General features: G+C 42.8%; 1 protein-coding gene across 1 annotated transcript in view; it reads left to right on the forward strand.

Moving 5' to 3' along the window:
* The window catches only part of dnajc12 (DnaJ (Hsp40) homolog, subfamily C, member 12), a 64,216-nt gene extending 48,152 nt beyond the window's left edge, over positions 1-16,064 (forward strand). Inside the window, exons 3-5 of the mRNA XM_078565863.1 lie at positions 5,665-5,804; positions 11,888-12,080; positions 13,248-16,064. Coding sequence (XP_078421989.1) covers positions 5,665-5,804; positions 11,888-12,080; positions 13,248-13,342 — 428 coding nt within the window. The 3' untranslated portion in view covers positions 13,343-16,064. The remainder of the gene's footprint in view (positions 1-5,664; positions 5,805-11,887; positions 12,081-13,247) is intronic.
* The last annotated feature ends 3,243 nt before the right edge of the window (positions 16,065-19,307 follow it).

Genomic DNA, 19,307 nt, shown 5'->3' on the forward strand with positions numbered 1-19,307 from the left:
ACTCCACCTCCAGGGGTGCGAATTTCTGGTCCGGCCCACTGTGCGAATTGGCATGGGCGGAACAGAAAATTTGACAGACCAGTAAAAAATCCGTTGACTTAGGGCAGGAATTTCTGGTCCCACAGCAGGCGGGATTGGAAAATCCTGCCCTAGTTCTTTGCTTCTCAAATGCCCTAAACTTGGCTATTCAACTATAAACACTAACATAAAATCAAATTCATGTTTGAAAATAAGGACAGAACGTATGGTGCTAAAATGGAGGCTGCATTATTCCTGCATGTGTTGATCCAATTATCTCCACCTGCAGCTATGTTTGCCTCACCTGAAGATTGGTCTTCACATCCTGAGCACAGCCTCTCCTGAGTGCCAAGGTGCTGAAATGTATTGAGGAGTGAATAGGAAATAAGGGAAAACATGGCTGGGAGGGCCTTGCACCAAGAACACTCTGCCAAGTTGCGAAGATTGCAACATTAAATGAATGTTGTTGAAGCAAACGCGGACCTGATACCCAGTAGCAGAAAGAATGTAACTTATGGGAATGGCAGTACAGGACTGTACAAATGTTTACCTCCTACAATAAGCATCATGAGGGAAGGTGCAGTAATTGGGCCAATGGAGGAGATTGTGGAGAGAAACCCACAAGTGAGAGCACTGAGGTGGCTACACATCACATCGGGACCTTTATCTGAGGTAAAGGTGAAGTTACCTAGATATCACTGTGGAGCAGTGCCTCACACAATTGTTCAAATGGTTAGAATGTTACAGCACAAAGGCAGGCCATTCGGCCCATCAGGCCTGCGGGTCTAGCGAGGATGCAGTGAGAAAACTCAACCGCCTCCTGAAGAGTGACCCACAGCCCAAATCAAATGTCAGCACAGCTCTGCCATTAGAGGTGAAAGTCAAGCCTTTATTTTTTATGCCATGTGTATATTCCAGGCACTTATCAGTGAGAAGTTGCCACACGGACAGTGCTGCATTAAGGTTATGCATTTCCAAATGGAATAGTGTAGGAGCTTTAGTGTCTGCCCAGCATTACCTGGAAATTCATTACTGTATAAATTCCCAAATATACAGGGTGTAATTGACTTCACACTTTGGCATCCAGACGCCAAGTATTGACGCAGGCGCATAGGTCAGTCAGAATGGCTCCATTCTTTAGAATATTCAAATGATAAGCAACCTCAAATTAAAAATAGGCTTATGCCTATGCCAGTGTGACAAAATGTGGAGTTTAGGTTTAGCTTAACACTTGAACCTTCAAATCCTGCCATGTTATATAAGGGGACCAAAAAGATCGGCCAAAGGCGAATTCCCACCACCTGTAGCTGGAAGTTGGTGTGAATCTGGTTCTGCAAAGATTCTGCTCCAAATTTTTGTGATTGCTGTTTTTCAGTTGGTTGGTGGTGGAGAGTCTGATGCCAGTGTCCACGCCTGCACCCCCTCTGCCCAACCCCACTGCAATTCCCGAGCTCGCTGGGAATCTCTGCTCTAAGGTGATGAGTCCGTGGAACAGCTGCCAGCTGAGAGCTGACACAAGGACCACCTGGACATGTTGAAGGGCCGCACACCATATCCGAACTAAGGAGGAGATTGATGACCTCTTGTTAGAGGCAGAATGACTTCCCCCAGGGGTGAAGTCATGTTAGGATCTGAGAGCACCTTAGAGGGAGGCCGGTTCTCTTTCCCCAAAAGGCTGTGGACACTAGATTCAATTGAAATTTTCAAGACTGAGATGGTTAAATTTTTGTTTGTTTTGAGGGAAATTAAGTAAAGGCAGCTAAATGGAGTTGAGATAAAGATCAGCCATGATTTAACTGAACATTGGAACAGCGTCAAGAGGCTGAATAATCTGTTCCTCTTCGTTTCTTTCTCAGATATCGCACTAATACTCTAATGTCCCGAGGCTGCAGCTTGAATATTATGTTTAGGTTTTGACCACAAAAGTGTATCGGAATCATTCAAGCCTGGGAGCCAAGAGGCTGCTCTGTGGCACCAAGAAAACAGAAAATGAGAGCCTGATTTTAACTCACTCACAACCCATTCTCTTACTGAGTTGGAATCAGGCTCTTGGAGGCTTCTTAGCTTTGAATAGGTAATAGGTATAGATAAATAAAGCACGGTATGTCAGAGTACTCACCCCTTGTCTCATCAAGACATTAACACGGGGCCAAGGGTCAAGACTGGTGAAACGAAAGTTCCGGCTTTCTCTGCAAAGGGTGATACACACTTTGATTAGTGTTCTAGACAGGCTGGAGTGGAAAAGGCAAAAACCTTACACTCATTCAAGAGGCAAATTATATGCTGGATGGACGGGTCATGATGGACCAAATGGCCTCCCTCCACTGGATCTATCTTGCAATCTTGTAATGGCTGGCGGGGGCGGGGTTAAGCTTAGATGCCCTCAGTCCTCCTCCTGCTTAGGCAGTCCCTTGGGATCGAGAATGACTTGCTTCCACTCCAATTTGATGGGTTCTGACATGGCTGATAAGTCCAATGCGTGACTGGCAGACTCTGCAAGGCAGGTGGTGCTTGAAGGGTTGGGTAGATGAGATGTTTGGAGGTTTTTGTGCCCCCTCTGATGCCTCGACTTTGCCTCTGCATGTTCCCGACAAAGTCTCTCGATGTGTTCGGTGTTTTCCCGAATGAGCCTTCTCCATTTTGGTTGGTCACAAGCCAGGGTCTCCAATGAGCCGGCGGGAATATTTGCTCTATTCAGGGATGCTTTGAGGATATTGCTAAAATGTTTGCACTGCCCTCCTGAAAGTTTCCAGCTGTGACCTAGTTCTGAGTAGAACAGTTACTTTTGGAGTCTGGTGTCTGGCACAAGAACCACATGTCCTACCCATTGGGGCTGGTTTTGTGTGATTAGCACCTCAATGTTGGGCAAGTTGGCTTAGGAGAGGACTCTACTGTTGGAATGCCTTTCTTGCCACCAGATTCAGAGGATCTTACGAAGGAACCTTTGGTGGCACTTCTCCAGTGCTTTGAGGTGCCTGTTATAGATTGTCCAAGGCCTGAATTTTACACTCCACCCGCTCGTGGGTGTGGAGGTGGGGGAGTGAGCGTGAAGTATCATGGATGGACTTCCCACTGGGTTCCTGCCCACTATGACCTCTCAGCAATTTTACACTGGGACGGGCGAGGCCTCAGACAGGCAGCCCACCCTGGCCTCAATTGAGGCCCTTAAATGGCCAATTATTGTCCTTAAGGACTGGTGGCCACAGGACCTCCCTCACAACCAGCCCCTCTTCCACCCCCCGGGCCTCTCCCCGATACACCTATCCCCCACTGTCCAGCCCCCGCCAGGCCTCCTCTATCCTCCCTACCCTGAGACTCACAAAATTTACCTTTTCCTGGAATCCTGGGACCATGGATCCGGGGACTGCGTGCAGTCCCAGTTCTGTCCACTGCAGCTTCTGGCACTGCAGGGACTAAAGTGCTGACAGCCAATCAGATTGGCTGGCAGCTCTCTAAGGTGGGGCTTCCTCCTGAGGGAGGAGCGGAAGTCCCGCCTGCAGCCAATTAATACTCGTTTGAGCATGAAATGGCTGCGGGCCAGGCAGTGTCGGTGGCAATGTGTTCCCCACCGACTCTTCAGTTGGTGGGACAGGGAACCCCACTATCCTAAAAATCCTGGACCAAGTCTCTGAAGCATATAGAAGCATGGGGATCACTGCTGCTGGTAAACCGTATCCTTAGTCTAGGGTTTGAGATGCTGGTCCTCAAATACTGCCCAGTAAACCTCACTGATTTGCTGTTTGCCAGAATTAGTGGAAATTATGCTTCTGCTTCCTAGACAGGCCCTCAGGCTCGAGGATGACTTGCTTCCACACTAGAAATGAGTTCTCAGGTGACTGAAGAGCCCAATGCGCGACCAACAGTCTTTGTCACAGGTGGGGCAGATGGTGGTAGGGGGAACAGGTGGGTAGGTGGCCATGTGCTCCTTTTGCTGTTGATGCTTGGCTTCAGCTAGCCTTGGCAATGAGACTCGAGGTGTTCAGCTCCCTCCTGGATGCTTTCCCTGCACTTCGGGCGGTCTTGGGCCAGGGATTCCCAGATGTCGTTGGGGATGTTGCACTTTTTCAAGGAGGTTTTGAGGGTGTCCTTGAAGCGTTTCCTCTGCCCTCCTGGGGCTCACTTGCTGCGTCGAAGCTCTGAGTAGAGAGCTTGTTTCGGGAGTCTCATGTCAGGCACGTGGACGATGTGGCCGCCCAGCGGAGCTGATCGAGAGCGGTCAATGCTTCGATGCTGGGGATGTTGGCCTGAGCGAGAACACTGGCACTGGTGCACCTATCCTCGATGGATTTGCAGGATCTTGCGGAGGCAGCCTGGTGGTACTTCTCCAGAGTTTTGAGGTGCCCGCTGTACATAGTCCACGTCTCTGAGCCATATTGGAAGACAGATATCACTACTGCTCTATAGACCATGAGCTTGTTGCCGGGTTTAAGGTCCTGGTCTTCAAATATTTTCCTCCTCAGGCAGCCAAAGGCTGCGCTGACACACTGAAGGTGGTGTTGAACCTTGTTGTCGATGTCTGCCCTTGTTGATAGTAGGCTCCCAAGGTATGGAAAGTGGTCCATCAACATTCACACCCAGACCTTTCAACAAGTGTTATGACCATGTGAAGAGGGGTAAAATTGACTCCCCTATTTTACCACTCCAGGTCTGACCATCAGTTTTTTTTTAATGAATTTAGAGAGGATGTGCTTTGCCAAAACTGCAGGAGTTCCACCAGTTATGCTTTCAGATTATAAAGAATTAGCCAGACAGATTTTCTGAGTTTAAACAAAGAGCAAGATAAGTTTATTGAAACTACTTCCTGAATTAAAAAAAACAAGTAAATTACAACTACCATTCACACACATTATCTGGGCCCACACACACACTAGTACAGATGGTAGGATAGCTAAGAGTTTTTTTTACAGCTTGTGAAGAAGATAAAACAAAGGAGTGTACAGTTTGGCTGATCTCAATGCGTTGATTCCATGTTGTGGCCGTTTTGTTCAGTTAGCTTCCTGGGTGTAGATTTCCATGTTTTATTCCCAAAAGATCTCGGTTTGCAGTAGAGTTTTCTTCTCAGGATGATTACTTTGCAAATCCAGGCCCAATACTTTCAAGAGAGAGAGAAAAAGAGAGAGAAACAACTTCTGTGCAGCCTTTCAGTACAGCATTCCCATCTCTCAACTGACCTCTCTGGCTTGGTAAATAGTTCTTAAAGTCCTGCTGGCTGTATATTCCAGAGGAATTTAATTACTCCATGCCTGCTGTAGTCATTGTTTTTTTTAGAACAGGTAATTGCACTTTGATGTCTCATCTCAAAAACCTTTGAAGAGTTTAGGATAGTGTGAAAGGCAATTTTTCATCCTACTTGGGTGGAACACACCTTGTATATTGTTGCTGGCTGGCAGTCCTCTATTGTCTGAGTGGATTTTTTTAGAATCCAGCCAGAAAAAGAAGAATTAGAAAGTGTATCTTTTTAAAAAAAAAGCATATCCTTGTTACACTAGTTACAGCTATAGTTTTCAAAGTGATCCTGGTGCTCATTTCAATTAACAGGGGAAATGGCTTATTTATTTCATCAGTGAGCAAAGAATGCGTGCTTTGTACAGATTTGTGTTACATACTCTGCCAGGTTCATTGAGTGAGCTTTGTTTCCTCTTGTAGTGGAACAATTTCAGAAGCTGCAGCAAGCTAAGGAGACCTTAACCAATGAAGAGCGGCGTTCCCGCTATGACCACTGGTGTCGCAGTAGGATTGCAATTCCATTTCAACAGTGGGAGGCTCTGAGTGACACTGTCAAAATGGTAAGTAGTTTCTAGGGCTAAACACTGATGTTTCATTTGAAATACAATCATACATGTCGGCCTAGAAATTGAATTGCATTGTGCTGGTTTAATAGGTTCATTATGGGCAGCTAAGCAGTCAAAATGCCATGTGTTCAGCTCATTCCAAGCTGGAAGTATGACATAAAGGCATGTCCTTAGGCACCCAATAACTAGGCTGTTAACTTTTACATTGAACAAATAAGCAGAATGCCTCTTATCCCCTTTATTTATGTGGGCATCACTAGCAGGGCCAACTTTTGTTACCCATCCCTAATTGCCCTTAAACTGAGTGGCTTGCTAGGCCATTTCAGAGGGCAGTTAAGAGTCAGCCACATTACTTCAGATCTGGAGTCATACATAGGCCAGGTAAGGGTGGCAAATTTCCTCCCTCAAGGGCATTAGCAAACCAGATGGGTTTTTACAACAATTGATGATATGAATTTCATGGTTACCATTACTGAGACTAGCCTTATATTCCAGATTTAAATTCCATTAATTTCCATGGTGAGATTGGAACCCATGTCCCCAGTGCATTAACCTGGGCCTCCGGATTACCGGTCTAGTGACATTACCACTACACCATCATCTCGCTTATTGATAGTATTATGGCTAATACCTCTCCACAATTAGCACAAAGGCTAGTGATGCAAGTGGACAAATATACTTTTCTTAAACAAACCTCTACAAAATTATCTCATCATGTTGGTCACTGGTAGGAAGAAAGTACGGCAATTATGTTTCCTTTGGAACTACCTATGTTTTCTGTGGTGAACTGTTGGGTTGAATTTCAGTCACAAAACTAATTTTTCCTAGGAGCTGTTGAGAATAATGTTATCATGTTTTTTGCAACCAGGACTTCTAGTTGTGATATTTGGTCAGAGATTCCTTTTAAAAGGACCTGTCATTTAAAAAATGACATTGTATTCATGTTGGGTGTCTGTTTGATCCTGTCATTGCTCGAACTCTTTATATGCACCTTCAGATCCTTGTGAGTGGCAGGGGCTTTTAGTCTGCTTGATGACTGGATGTTATATTCATCCCCAGCCCAGCACATTCAGATCAATAGCCAAGAGAAAACCCAGGCCATTTCTCTGTGATTTCTGTTTCTTTGAAGTGGTTTATCAAATAGCTTCTATCATCTTGTGGAGAGTGGATTCACATTTTCAAAAGCCGTTATGCCAACAGAATGTATGTGTGCACACAGGAGCATGCTCATATTACAGCATATTCAGTAGGTGCTCAGTACAATGTGAAAGTACATATCTGTATCAGTATACACTATGGGCGATGTGGCAATAGGCTGTTGAAAATGCCAAAACACTTCAAAGAAAAGTTGACAGGATTTAAGAATGCTTTCAGCATCTATTACTCCTTAGTAGATGTTGTGTTTGTTACAATGGAACAGCTGTAAGGAAGGACAGTGAGCACTGCAGGAGAGTTATATTTTTCAATTTGTTTCATCAAAACCCAGATCTCTTCCATCCTAATTTACTGTCAATATACCATTGTCCATTTTCCTGTAGAGCTTAAACTGTAAATTCAAGGGGCGTAATTGATGGAAGATTATCAATAAAAAAAAACGAAGGGAATATTAGAAGGAAGGTTCCCACACAGATTTATTGGAAGGTGAAATGGCTATTGAGGGAGAGGCTATAAAATTGATTCAAAGGGAATTGGATAAGAATTTGAAACCGCCACTTGACAGTATCTGCTGTGATGACCTTTTTAATTCTTTCAGGCATAGTGACACTACTGTATATCCAATGAAGCTTAGTGTGGGTCAGGCCAAATCAAATCTCCCTGACATATGAGAATTATTCAGTATGTCCACAGAACTAGTAGTATTTTTAATTGAACACTAAACTGTTTCAAGGTTAGATATATTATTTCTTGATTTCATTAATGTGTATATGAATATATACCTTGCTGTATGTTGGCTCACAATATCACCTCTACATATTGGAGCTGGAACTCCCATTCCCTCGCCTTCAGTATGTAGACCAATTAGAACATTTGCATGGAGAGGAGGAGCAGGACCGGTCCAGTCGGTTAACCCCTAGACTCTGGACTGCCTCAGGGCATCCCGGTTGCACTGATCTATGTGAAATATTGACAACATCTATGTATATGGGTCTTCAACTTTCCCAGACAAAGCCCAAGACAAACTGCTATCTTTGTGCAGCAATAATAACTGGTAAGAAATATGGAAAGAACTTGCATTTATGTAGCATCGCTCACAATGCCCAAGGCACCAACTGAAACAGTTCCTTGCTTCCATCCCTTGCTCCTTCCCTCTTTGGGATGGATTTTCTTTGGGTATCCGACACATTCTATTAATCCATATTTCCCGCGGTTCTTCTGAGAAAATTATGAGGATCAAGCAAAATTCACCCCCCCTTCTGGTTCTCCACAGAACTTTATTTTTTCCCATATACATCCACTCCACCTGTTCCCTTCTGACCCAATCCTTTCCCATTGTTATCTGGGTATTGCAAACCCATTCTGCTCACCCAGGTTAGAAAGAGAGTGGGGGAAGAAAGATGTGCTCTATTTGGTGAGGCAGAGACCAAGCTATAGGTATGAGGCCTTTAAGCACACATCTGAGCAAGAAGGCTTCATGTTTCATTACTTCTCTCTCTCTGAGAACTCGCTTATCCTTTATACGATATAATCTGCATTTCACCATTTACCATGTAAATAAACACTCCCACTGCATTTGTTTCTACAATTGGCCCTTCATAAGAACATAAGAAATAGAAACAGGAGTAGACCATTTGGCCCCTCGAGCCTGCTCCGCCATTCAATAAGATCATGGCTGATCTTCTTGTGTTTCGATTTCCACATTCCCATCTAACCCTGATAACCTTTGATTCCCTTGTCTAACAAGAATCTATCTACCTCTGCCTTAAAAATATTCAATGACCCCGCCTCCACCACCTTCTGAGGCAGAGAGTTCCAAAATCTCACAACCCGCTGAGAGAAAAAATTCTCTTCATCTCTGTCCTCAAAAGGGCGACCCCTAATTTTGAAACAGTGCCCCCTAATTCTGGACTCACCCACAAGAGGAAACATTCTTTCGACATCCACCTTGTTAAGGCCGTTCAGGATCTTGTATACTTCAATCAAATCACCCCTCACTCTTCTAAACTCCAGTGGAAACAAGTCCAGCCTGTCCAACCAGGCACTCCTCTATCTAGGCTAACATGTTACCCTCTACACCATACACTTCTTTTTTCTGTAATAATCTTTGACGTGGCACCTTATCAAATGCCTTCTATATTGGGCGGGTTCTATAATGGGCGGGTTCTGTATTGAGCGAGTTCTATATCAGATGGGTTCTATATTGAGCGGGTTCTGTATTGAACAGATTGTGTATTAAGCGGGTTCTGTGCCGATCGGGTTCTATATCGAGCGGGTTCTATATCGAGCGGGTTCTATATTGATCGGGTTCTGTATCGCGCGGTTTCTGTATCGCGCGGTTTCTGTATCGAGCGGTTTCTGTATCGAGCGGTTTCTGTATCTTGCGGTTTCTGTATCGAGCGGTTTCTGTATCATGCGGTTTCTGTATCATGCGGTTTCTGTATCATGCGGTTTCTGTATCGGGCGGGTTCCATGTATCGGGCGGGTTCCGTGTATCGGGCGGGTTCTGTATCGGGCGGGTTCTGTATCGAGCGGGTTCTATACTGGGTAGGTTCTATACTGGTGGATTCTAGAACAACAGTTTATTTAATGGACGTGCTCTATATTAGGCCAGTTACAGAGAGAATGTATTCTAAATTGGTCAGATTCTATAATGGGCAGTCTCTATGAGAGGCAAGTTCCAGAACAGGCAGCTTCTAGAGTGGCAAGCTCTTCAAGTACTGGTCTCCAGAAAGGGCTGGTTTTAGAGTGAGCTGCCTCGAGATTGGACGAGTTCTAGAACAGATGGGTTGTAGCACAGGCAAGGCAGATAGACTGTGGAAGCGACAGGTTCTGTAAGTGACAGTTTCTAGTATGGGTGATTTGAGAATGGATAGATTGTGCTGTAAGTCAGGTTAATGCCAAGAGATGAAAATGAAAATGACCCTCGATAAATTTGTCTGAAGATTCACATGCGTTAAAATCTCCAGATTAATCTCTGACTATGGCAGCATACTAGGAACAATTTATCCCCATGGAACTGTGGCTACTTTGCTGTAACATGAGAAATTTGCACCTGCAATGTTTGGTATGAAATTGAAATTTGGGTTGGGAGATCCACAAGCACTTTGGTTCTTTGTGGGACCAATACCCTGAGCGTGCTACTCTGCCCGCTGGCAGTGAGCACAGGAGAATAAGGGAATAACCTTTAATTTTCTAATGTGCTGACAGGTGTCAAAGGTCACCCTTGACAGATAAATTTTGAATGTTCAACCACTTGGGGCTAACAAACCAAAGATTCAAATGCAGGATGTTTTATTATTGAAGAGGACCTAACATTTAGTCTTAAAATATGCCCCTTAAGATGTGTTTTGTCATTGTTATGTAAAGTTGGGCTTGATTAACAAATGGAATATTACACAGGGCAGGCCAACCTCTACATCCAAATCTGTCAATGGAATTTGTGTGAAATGCCACACCAGGTGTGCCAATTCATGACAACTTGAGGTCAGTTCAGTGCCACACTTGAAATATTGCGCCAATTGCTGTGCCAATTATCAGAGTTAAATTCAGCAAATGGTTTTGTTAAGGGGAGATCATGTCTGACCAATTTGATTGAATTTTTAGAAGAGGTGACCAGGTGTGTAGATGAGGGCAATGCATTTGACGTAGTCTACTTGGCTTCAGCAAGGCTTTTGATAAGGTCCCGCATGGGAGACTGATAACGAAGGTAAGAGCCCATGGGATCCAAGGCAATTTGGCAAATTGGATCCAGAATTGGCTGAGTGGCAGGAAGCAGAGGGTGATGGTTGAGGGGTGTTTTTGCGACTGGATGTCTGTGTCCAGTGGGGTTCCAGGGATTAGTGTTGGGTCCCTTGCTGTTTGTGGTGTATAAACGATTTAGACTTGAATGTAGGAGGGTTGATCAGTAAGCTTGCAGATGACATGAAAATTGGTGAGGTGGTAAATAGTGAGGAGGATAGCCTTAGATTACAGGAGGATATAGACGGGCTGGCCAGATGGGCTGATCAGTGGCAAATGGAATTTAATCCGGATAAGCGTGAGGTGATGCACTTGGGCACGGGAATACATGATGAATGGTAGGACCCTGGGGAGTACTGAGAATCAGTGGGACCTTTGGATCCATCGGTCCCTTAAGGTAGTGGGACAGGTAGATAAGGTGGTTAATAAGGCATGCGGGATACTTGTCTTTATTAGCCGAGGCATAGAATACAAGAGCAGGGAGGTTATGTTGGAACTGTATAAAATGCTGGTTAGGCCACAGCTAGAGTATTGCATGCAGTTCTGGAATCCGCATTATAGGAAGGATCGAGTGCAGAGGAGATTTACCAGGATGTTGCCTGGGCTGGAGAGTTTTAGTTATAAGGAGAGATAGACTGGGATTATTTTCCCTGGAGCAGAGAAGATTGAGGGGGGGCATGATTGAAGTATATAAAATTATGAGGGGCATAGACAGGAAGAAACTTTTCCCCTTGGTGGAGGGATCAATAACCAGGGACAATAGATTTAAGGTAAGGGGCAGGTGGTTTAGAGGGGATGTGAGGAAGAATTTTTTCAGCCAGAAGGTGGTGGGAATCTGAAACTCACTGCCTGAAAGGGTGGTCGAGGCAGAAACCCTCATAACATTTAAGAAGTATTTGGATGTGCATTTGCAATGCCATGGCATACAAGGCTATGGGCCTAGTGCTGGAAAATGGGATTAGAATAGTTAGGCACTTGTTTGACCAGCGCAGACTCAATGGGCCGAAGGGCCTTTTTCAGTGCTGTAGACCTCTTATGACTCTATGACTATGACTAAATCATATAAGGAACAACTCTCTCTAGTTTCAAAAGCCTCATATCAGGAAAGAGAAATGTAAAAGATGTGAACTGAACAGAAATTGTTGAAGAATTATGACTTTGTGAATTCTTGTGTCTGTAAGTCCATGCACTGGGCAGTGAGAAGTAAGAAAAAGCCAATGCTGGAGGCACCTACTCTACATTCAGGAGGCTCTACCAATACAGGGGAACAAAGACTGTCAACAGAGGAGGAATGGAGTGAGGTGTGTACTGGTGACACGGAGCAAGCGGATTTAAATGATGATCAGAATTTTTCAGAAAGTCCCACCTCTCCACGTGAGTATAGAAAACTGATTTTTAAAACATTCTTTCATGGGATGTGAGCATCACTGTTAAGGCCAGCATTTGCTGCTCATGAACTGAGTGGCTGGACACACCATTTCAGAGGGCAGCCAAGAGCCAACCACATTGCTGTGGGTCTGGAGCCTGGAGTCACATGTAGACCAGACCAGATAAAGACAGCAGATTTCCTTCCCTAAAGGACATTAGTGAAGCAGATGGGTTTTTACAACAATCGATGATAGTTTCATGGCCATCATTACTGAGACTAGCTTTATATTCCATATTTAATTAATTGAATTTAAATTCCACCAGCTGCCAGGCCCGTGTCCTCAGAGCATTAGCCTGGGCCTCTGGATTACGAGTCCAGTGACATTACCACTGTGCCACCATCTCCCCTTTTAAAAAGTTAAACAAGATGAAAATGCTGTGGAAGTGCAGAAAACAGCAACTAAACAGTAACTGGAGACGTAGAAGTGAAGAGACCAGTTGATGTAACTATTTCAAACATTCAGCATGTTCCTGAGATGTGTGAATGCACTGCAGCACTGAGGCATTCAGCTTCTACAAACCAGGTCAACAGTTAACAGTATAAGCGGAAAGAAACGTAATTAACTTCAATTTGCCTGAAATCAGCGAAGCTTTTATAGCAGTTATTAGAGAGAATTCAGTAACTAAGATAATTACACATTAACAAGGGGTTAAGAAACATGTTAACAAGCTTAGTGAATTTTCCGAATTAGGCAGCCCGCTCAGAATATAGTAATTGAAAATGGTTATGGTTAATTGGCCTTATGTAAGTGTGGGTGGTATAAGTGATGGGGCCAGTCCTATGTGTTTAGTGTGAGATATGTATTCAAATCTGGGTGCAAGAATAGGCTTTGAGCAAAGTAATTTTGTGTTCAATGAGTTTTGAAGGTCCACTTTTTATTTCGTCCTCACTGTGGCCAGATTTATTGCACTTGGGAAGACAGCCATAAGTGTAAGCATCTATAACATGTTAAAGTCTTGTATATAACTTCCTGTAGGCATCTCAAATACACCCTGTGACACTTCATCCCCTCATGCTTTGCAGACACCTCAATTATTACATCCTCTAACTCACCACGAGTAATGCCACAGGAGAGCCACTTTCTAACTTGTTTGAATTCTGATTTTCTGCAGGAATTTCCAATGTGAGCAACTGTCATTACCATTTTCGTTGGTCAGCAGACTCTCCTTCAGAATTGCTACGGAAATTCAGAAACTATGAAATCTGACACAGGTTCAAACGCTGGGATGTTATGTAGTTTCTTAATCTTTCTATTAAAATGTCTTTCACCCAGATAAGTGCTTTCCTTGTTCGTTGATGCTTCAGGGAGTTGTCTTATTGTGATATGTTGTGCATGTCCATATACTGTCTTGGTAAAAACACTGGCAATTTCTAACCTAAGATTAGAGAAGGCAGGTGTTGTTGCAATTTCCTCTTGTGTATGTTATTAAACATTAATTGTAAGGCCCTCTACCTGATCTAGCCTTTACTCTGGGTATCAATGGCACACAACTACTTGGATATTATTGCACTAAATTTGGTACACCTTTATTAAACCACTAAACAATAGTACATACTCACGATAACACTGGTTACTTAGTTTCCCTGCAAGCCAGTCCTCTCAGTGGTCAATCCACCGACGAGCCCTCCATGTGTGACTTCTGGATGACTGACAAGGTCACCCTAACCACAGCAGCAATGATGTCTTTGTGTGCCCTATCTTTATGCTGTTCTTGGCTCTGACCTTGTGCCCAATTTTAGCCCAATTAATTGGTTTTCAGTTCGTCATTGTCCTTTTCCATGCCTTCTCTAGATGTCTCCTGTTTAGGACTCTTTCAGGAATCAAGGCTGACAATTGAATAAACATCGCCATTTAGCTTCACCAGTTATCTCTTGTACTGCTATCAATCCCTAAGGGCTGGCAGAGGAAGACAAGTTTATTAGCTCTAGCAAGCGAAAAGGAGTTACAGTCCGAAGCAAGCGCTTCTGCACATTTTAAAATCTGTTTTGCAGAACTTGCTGATTCTAGCAAGGTTCAGCCTTGGTTGAATTACTCATCATGCATTCCTCCATATCCATACAACGCAGCTGTTAGGATGTTGTCAACCTCAAGCTTTTTCTTTCACCTCAGTGCTCCATGTTATCACCATGAGACAAACTCTGCATGCAGGGCCACGCCATACCTGGTTTACAGTCAATAATATAAAATAAATTAAGATTTAGTTACATGGTTAGAAAGTAATTAATACATTACAAAGGTAAATAATACGTTGGCTTACAGCATTCACCCTTAAAGTGTATAATTTTGCCTGAGTACATTGTTACACTTTTTAGACTAAGCATTTAATTCAGTAACTTCTTTGCGTAACATTTTTATCATTAGTCTCATTTGCCTCTTTCAAAGTCAGCGACAAGATTCACATACTAACTATATTACAGCTACAAACTCTACCACTGTGAGAACATGCAATATTATCCTTATCCAGGAACATATTACAATATTAGTCGCAACATCCCAACAAGGTGTTTCCAGGAAATCTTTAATTTTTTTGTGAGGTCTGATGATTAACTCGTTGGATTTGATAATATGCTTTCTGGAACTTGTCAATCCCCTCACGTAACCTAGTCAAATGCTCAAGTAGAGGGGGCATGTCAAACCAAAACTTCCCCACATACTATCAAAGTCTCCTTTAAATCATCCTTAAGATTTTCCCCTTTTACAATCTCTGTACAGGATGGACCTGTACTAAACCTGAGTTGGCATGCAGTGATGTTATTTTCATATTTGACCACTGCTTCTAGATGATCATTAGTGACCTAAGAGGGCACTTCCCTTGCATGTATGACCTGCTCCTCCCAACCAGGAGCCATACATAATGCACATCTTATCCTGCGCTGTCTCGCCTGAGACAGTCCTATCGTCCTGGATGAGTTTATCAACAATCCTGGTGTGATTGTTCCACTACCCTTTAATGTGAACAGTAATAATTTGGTCCACTTTTAATTCAGAGTCCTGGTTGGTGTGCCCTCTTATCAAAATATCCTGCATTTTGCCTTTGAGGTTTTGTATCTCCATCTCCAGAGGGGCTAAATCCAAACTATTCACTAATGATGTACCTGTTTTAGATACCATGGGAGCATCAGTGACTCGATCTCCTTTTGCTTGATTTAATCCCAGTCCCCACAGACTTGTATTACTGTTTCCAACCCACCATCCCTGACTTTGTGCCGATGGCTTGGTCCATGGAACACATGTTCCAGCAGTCAAACATACAGACCCCTTGTATTTTTATCACACCAATCAGTAATTCTAACCCATTCAGTTCACCATCACTGGTACTACCTCATGATGCACATCATGATATAATATTTTCCTAGTAAGTACTAACACTAAACCATTCTTTGAAATCTTAAGTTTTCACAGGACAAGATCTTATTTCCTCATCGCTTGTCTCATTAGTGTCCTTGACCACTCTTCTTTTCTCTAGTCCATGAGTGGGGTGATCTGAACAAAATCTTTTACAATATTCTCTCAGATTTCGGTTTCCTCTTTCCATAACCCCAGATGACTAGTGATGGTGAAAAATATAGAATTTATGTCAAATTCCATTATCCATTGTAGCTTGGATGTGATCCCTGAATACTATCGACTTAGATTTATAATCCTTTTGGTTGCTCTGTGGAGTCTTCTGATTGTGATATGTTGTGCACTTCCATGCACTGTCTTGATAAAAACAACCGCTACCATTCCTGAGAGAGATGGGACTTATGGCTAGAAATGACAACAGTGTTAGAATTTCCTCTTGTGTATGTTATTAAATATTAATGGTAATCAGATTGCAACCCAGTATTTGAGTGTTATTGTAAATATAAATAGTGCTGTATGTGATCTGAACTCTTCGAGGTCTTGGAGTATCATTTTAAACAGCAAATAAAAATATGATGCTACACCTTCTTAATTTATTTAAAGGATGTCATTATCCTTCAGTGAGGTTATTAACCTGTATTCAATGTTATAATATTCCCCTTTCAATAGTATGGAAGTGAGTTCTACACAATTCTTGATAATAGGTAATATTTGGCAGATTAATCAAGTGAACATAAAATCATAAAAATTACAATACTTGGGGAGGTCTTTTGAACCCATTATCCCTGTGCATGGAACTCTTCATTTGGAGCTATTTACCCTCATTTACCCTCCTTTTACATGCCCCCTTTGAAACTCTTCCTTTCTAAATTATGCAACGGTCTTTGCCTCCATGTTCTTTGTGTGATAAAAGATTCTATTTTCTGTTCAGATTCACTTAGCCCTTAGTTTGTTTTGCTTATTACTGGTTCAGCAACCAGTGGAAACACACTTTCATTTTTTAATCCTATCAAAACTTTAGAGAATTTTGAAATTTGAGAATTTTCCCCCCATGGCTCCAGGGTGTAATGCCTCTTTGACTCTAACATGGAATATGCATTTATATAGCATTTTATCCCACCCCTCAGATGTTGCAAAATGCTTCAAAGCCCAAAAACTGTAGTCACTATTTTTATGTTGGCAAATGTGGCAGACTATTCATACACAGCAAGGAGCTGTTTAGGATGGTTGGTTACAGAACGTGTCTGTTAAGGACATCATCATAGTCTTCTGTATGTTAACAGCAAATCTTTATTAACTACTTGCAACTATATACAGTAAACAGGACTGGCAAGGAACTGTCTTCATCTCCAGGTCTTAATACATCTCTGGCTAAAACCACACTGACCCCAGGTATAGTCATGTGCCTTCTTACGTCACTGTGTGGGCAGCACTGTACTCAGTCCCACATTAACCCTGTATGTACCAGACCCTTATACTACAGAAACCACATCCAGCAAATATGATGACTGGCCATTTCACCCCATCGTGGCTGTTGTCCCAGCCAGATGATCTGAGTTTCAGCATTGTTCAAACCTGTATTCTTGCTGTGGCTATTGTTAATTCTGAACTGAAGTATCACACAGAGGAGCTACTGTATCTGACAAACTCAAATTAAATTTTGAATATCTCACTTCCTCAGTAAGGAGTGACTGACTTGAAAAAAGAACTGAAGTGTACATTTTGGAAACTGTAAAAGAACTCCTCTACCCCAAGAACATTGCCAGCTCCCGTACTTCCACCCTCTGTAAACTTGAACTCATCCAAAACTCTGCTGTCCATATCCTAACTCACACTAGTCCCATTCTCTCATTGTCTATATGCTTGCTGACCCACATCATTTCCTGAGCCACCAACATCTTAATTTTAAAATTTGCACCTTTGTGATCAAATCCTTCCATGGCTTCAACCCTCCCTATTCACTGTAACTTCCTCCAGCATTACAACTTTTTGGGATCTCCATGTTGCTCTAACTCAGCCTCTCGTGCATGCTCTGCTTTATTCGTCCCACCACTGGTGTCCATGCCTTCAGACAACCAAGCCCTAAGCTCTAAAATTCCCCCCTAAACCTCCCCACCTCACTTTCTTTAAGGCGCTACTTTAAACTGATCTCTTTGACAACACCACCCAACTCCCCAACCCCCTGAGTTCGAATGTCTCGATCTTTGTCTCCATATCAATTATTTACTCTCATATCTCCTTGAGCTTGGTGTCAAACCTTGTTTGATAATGCTTCTGTGAAGCACCTTGTGATGTTTTACTATGTTAAAGGCACTATATAAGTGCAAGGTTTTTGTGGGTTGGATATACAATGTTATAGACTTGTTTTCATCCAGCCCATGGCTCCTGTAGCCCCTCTTCTGTACTCAAAGAGTTTCCAGCAGTTGGTGGCACTGCACACAGCGTTACTGAAGCATATGCTGCAAACTCTCATCATTTCTTTGATTTAGTGTTAAATCCAGTGGAAGACTGAATTTCAAATGAGGCTGTTATTGCTTTGATATTTCTGTTCAGGGACTGCTGACAACAGAGTGTTTAATTTCCTGTATTTTATGAAAATACTGTGAGAAGCTGCAGCTATTTTTGTCAAAACACAAAAATGGTCCCCAGTATTGTTGAGATTGGCAAGTGATAATGATCCACCAGAAGCTGACGTTGAGTTTTAATTTAAAAGTTCCACATTTTGTGTCTGATTTGCATTAACAATCAGTCACAGAGCAATGTGTGTGATTTTTTGTGGTATATTAAAGCGCATTCAGTGTATTGCGATCTTTTATCAAAGACTTTTTTGTTGGTCACATGCAAAAGGGATAAGGGGAAAAGCTGCATAATTCTCATAGAAGAGCAGGAGAGTTGTGCCCAGAATCCTGACCAATATTTATAACACAACAAATATCACTAAAACAGATTTTGAGTCATTATCACACTGTTGGTTTTGGGGATTTGCTGTGTACAAATTGGCTTTCATCTTCTCTTCATTAACAGCGCCAGCACTTCAAAAGTATTTAATTGGCTATAAAACACTTTGGGACATCTGGAAGTCATGAAAGGCGCTATATAAATGTAAGTCTTTTTTAGCTAGTGTGAGAATAATTCATTCTCACCTTTGCTTTGTTATCCTTGAGCTGCGCCACAGTGCCATGACAGGACATTTCAGTGTGGAAAAAACCTCCTGAAAGATTAAAAAAAGAACGAGCAGCCATAATCAGAGAATAGGGTGATACTTCATTTAATGACTGGAAAACTGGGAGTGTTGTAAAGTCAGGTGGAATGACCTCTAGCCTTCAATCGATGTTCATGACAAGTGTGAGAGCCTCACTTTACAAAACGTACCCGCAGCGTCTCTCTTCGCTTCAAAGGGATATAGGCACATTAATGAACAAATTGGCTCATTTTCACAAGCTGCACAGCACTTCCTGCATTATCACAGAATCATACAGAGCAGAAAGATGTCAATCAGACCATTGTGCTTGTGCTGGCGCTTTGAAAGGGCAATCTCATTAGACCCATTCCAGGCTCTTCCCCCTGCTCTTCCCCCTTTTGCAGCAATCCATCCAATTTTCTTTCGAAAGTCACATTTGGATATACTTCCCTTGCAGGCAGTCCAGATCATAACAACTCGCTGTGTAAAAAAACATTCCCATCTCCTCTCTGGCTCTTTCGCCAATTGCCTTAAATTGTGACTCTTCTATAGTGGAAACTGTTCCCCTTATTTATTCTGTCAAACCCCAACCTCATTTTGAACACCTCTATTAAATCTCCTCTTAACCTTCCCTGCCCAAAGGAG

Source organism: Cetorhinus maximus, chromosome 20 (assembly GCF_964194155.1).
Source record: "Cetorhinus maximus chromosome 20, sCetMax3.hap1.1, whole genome shotgun sequence".
In the NCBI taxonomy this organism is placed as follows: Eukaryota; Metazoa; Chordata; class Chondrichthyes; order Lamniformes; family Cetorhinidae; genus Cetorhinus; species Cetorhinus maximus.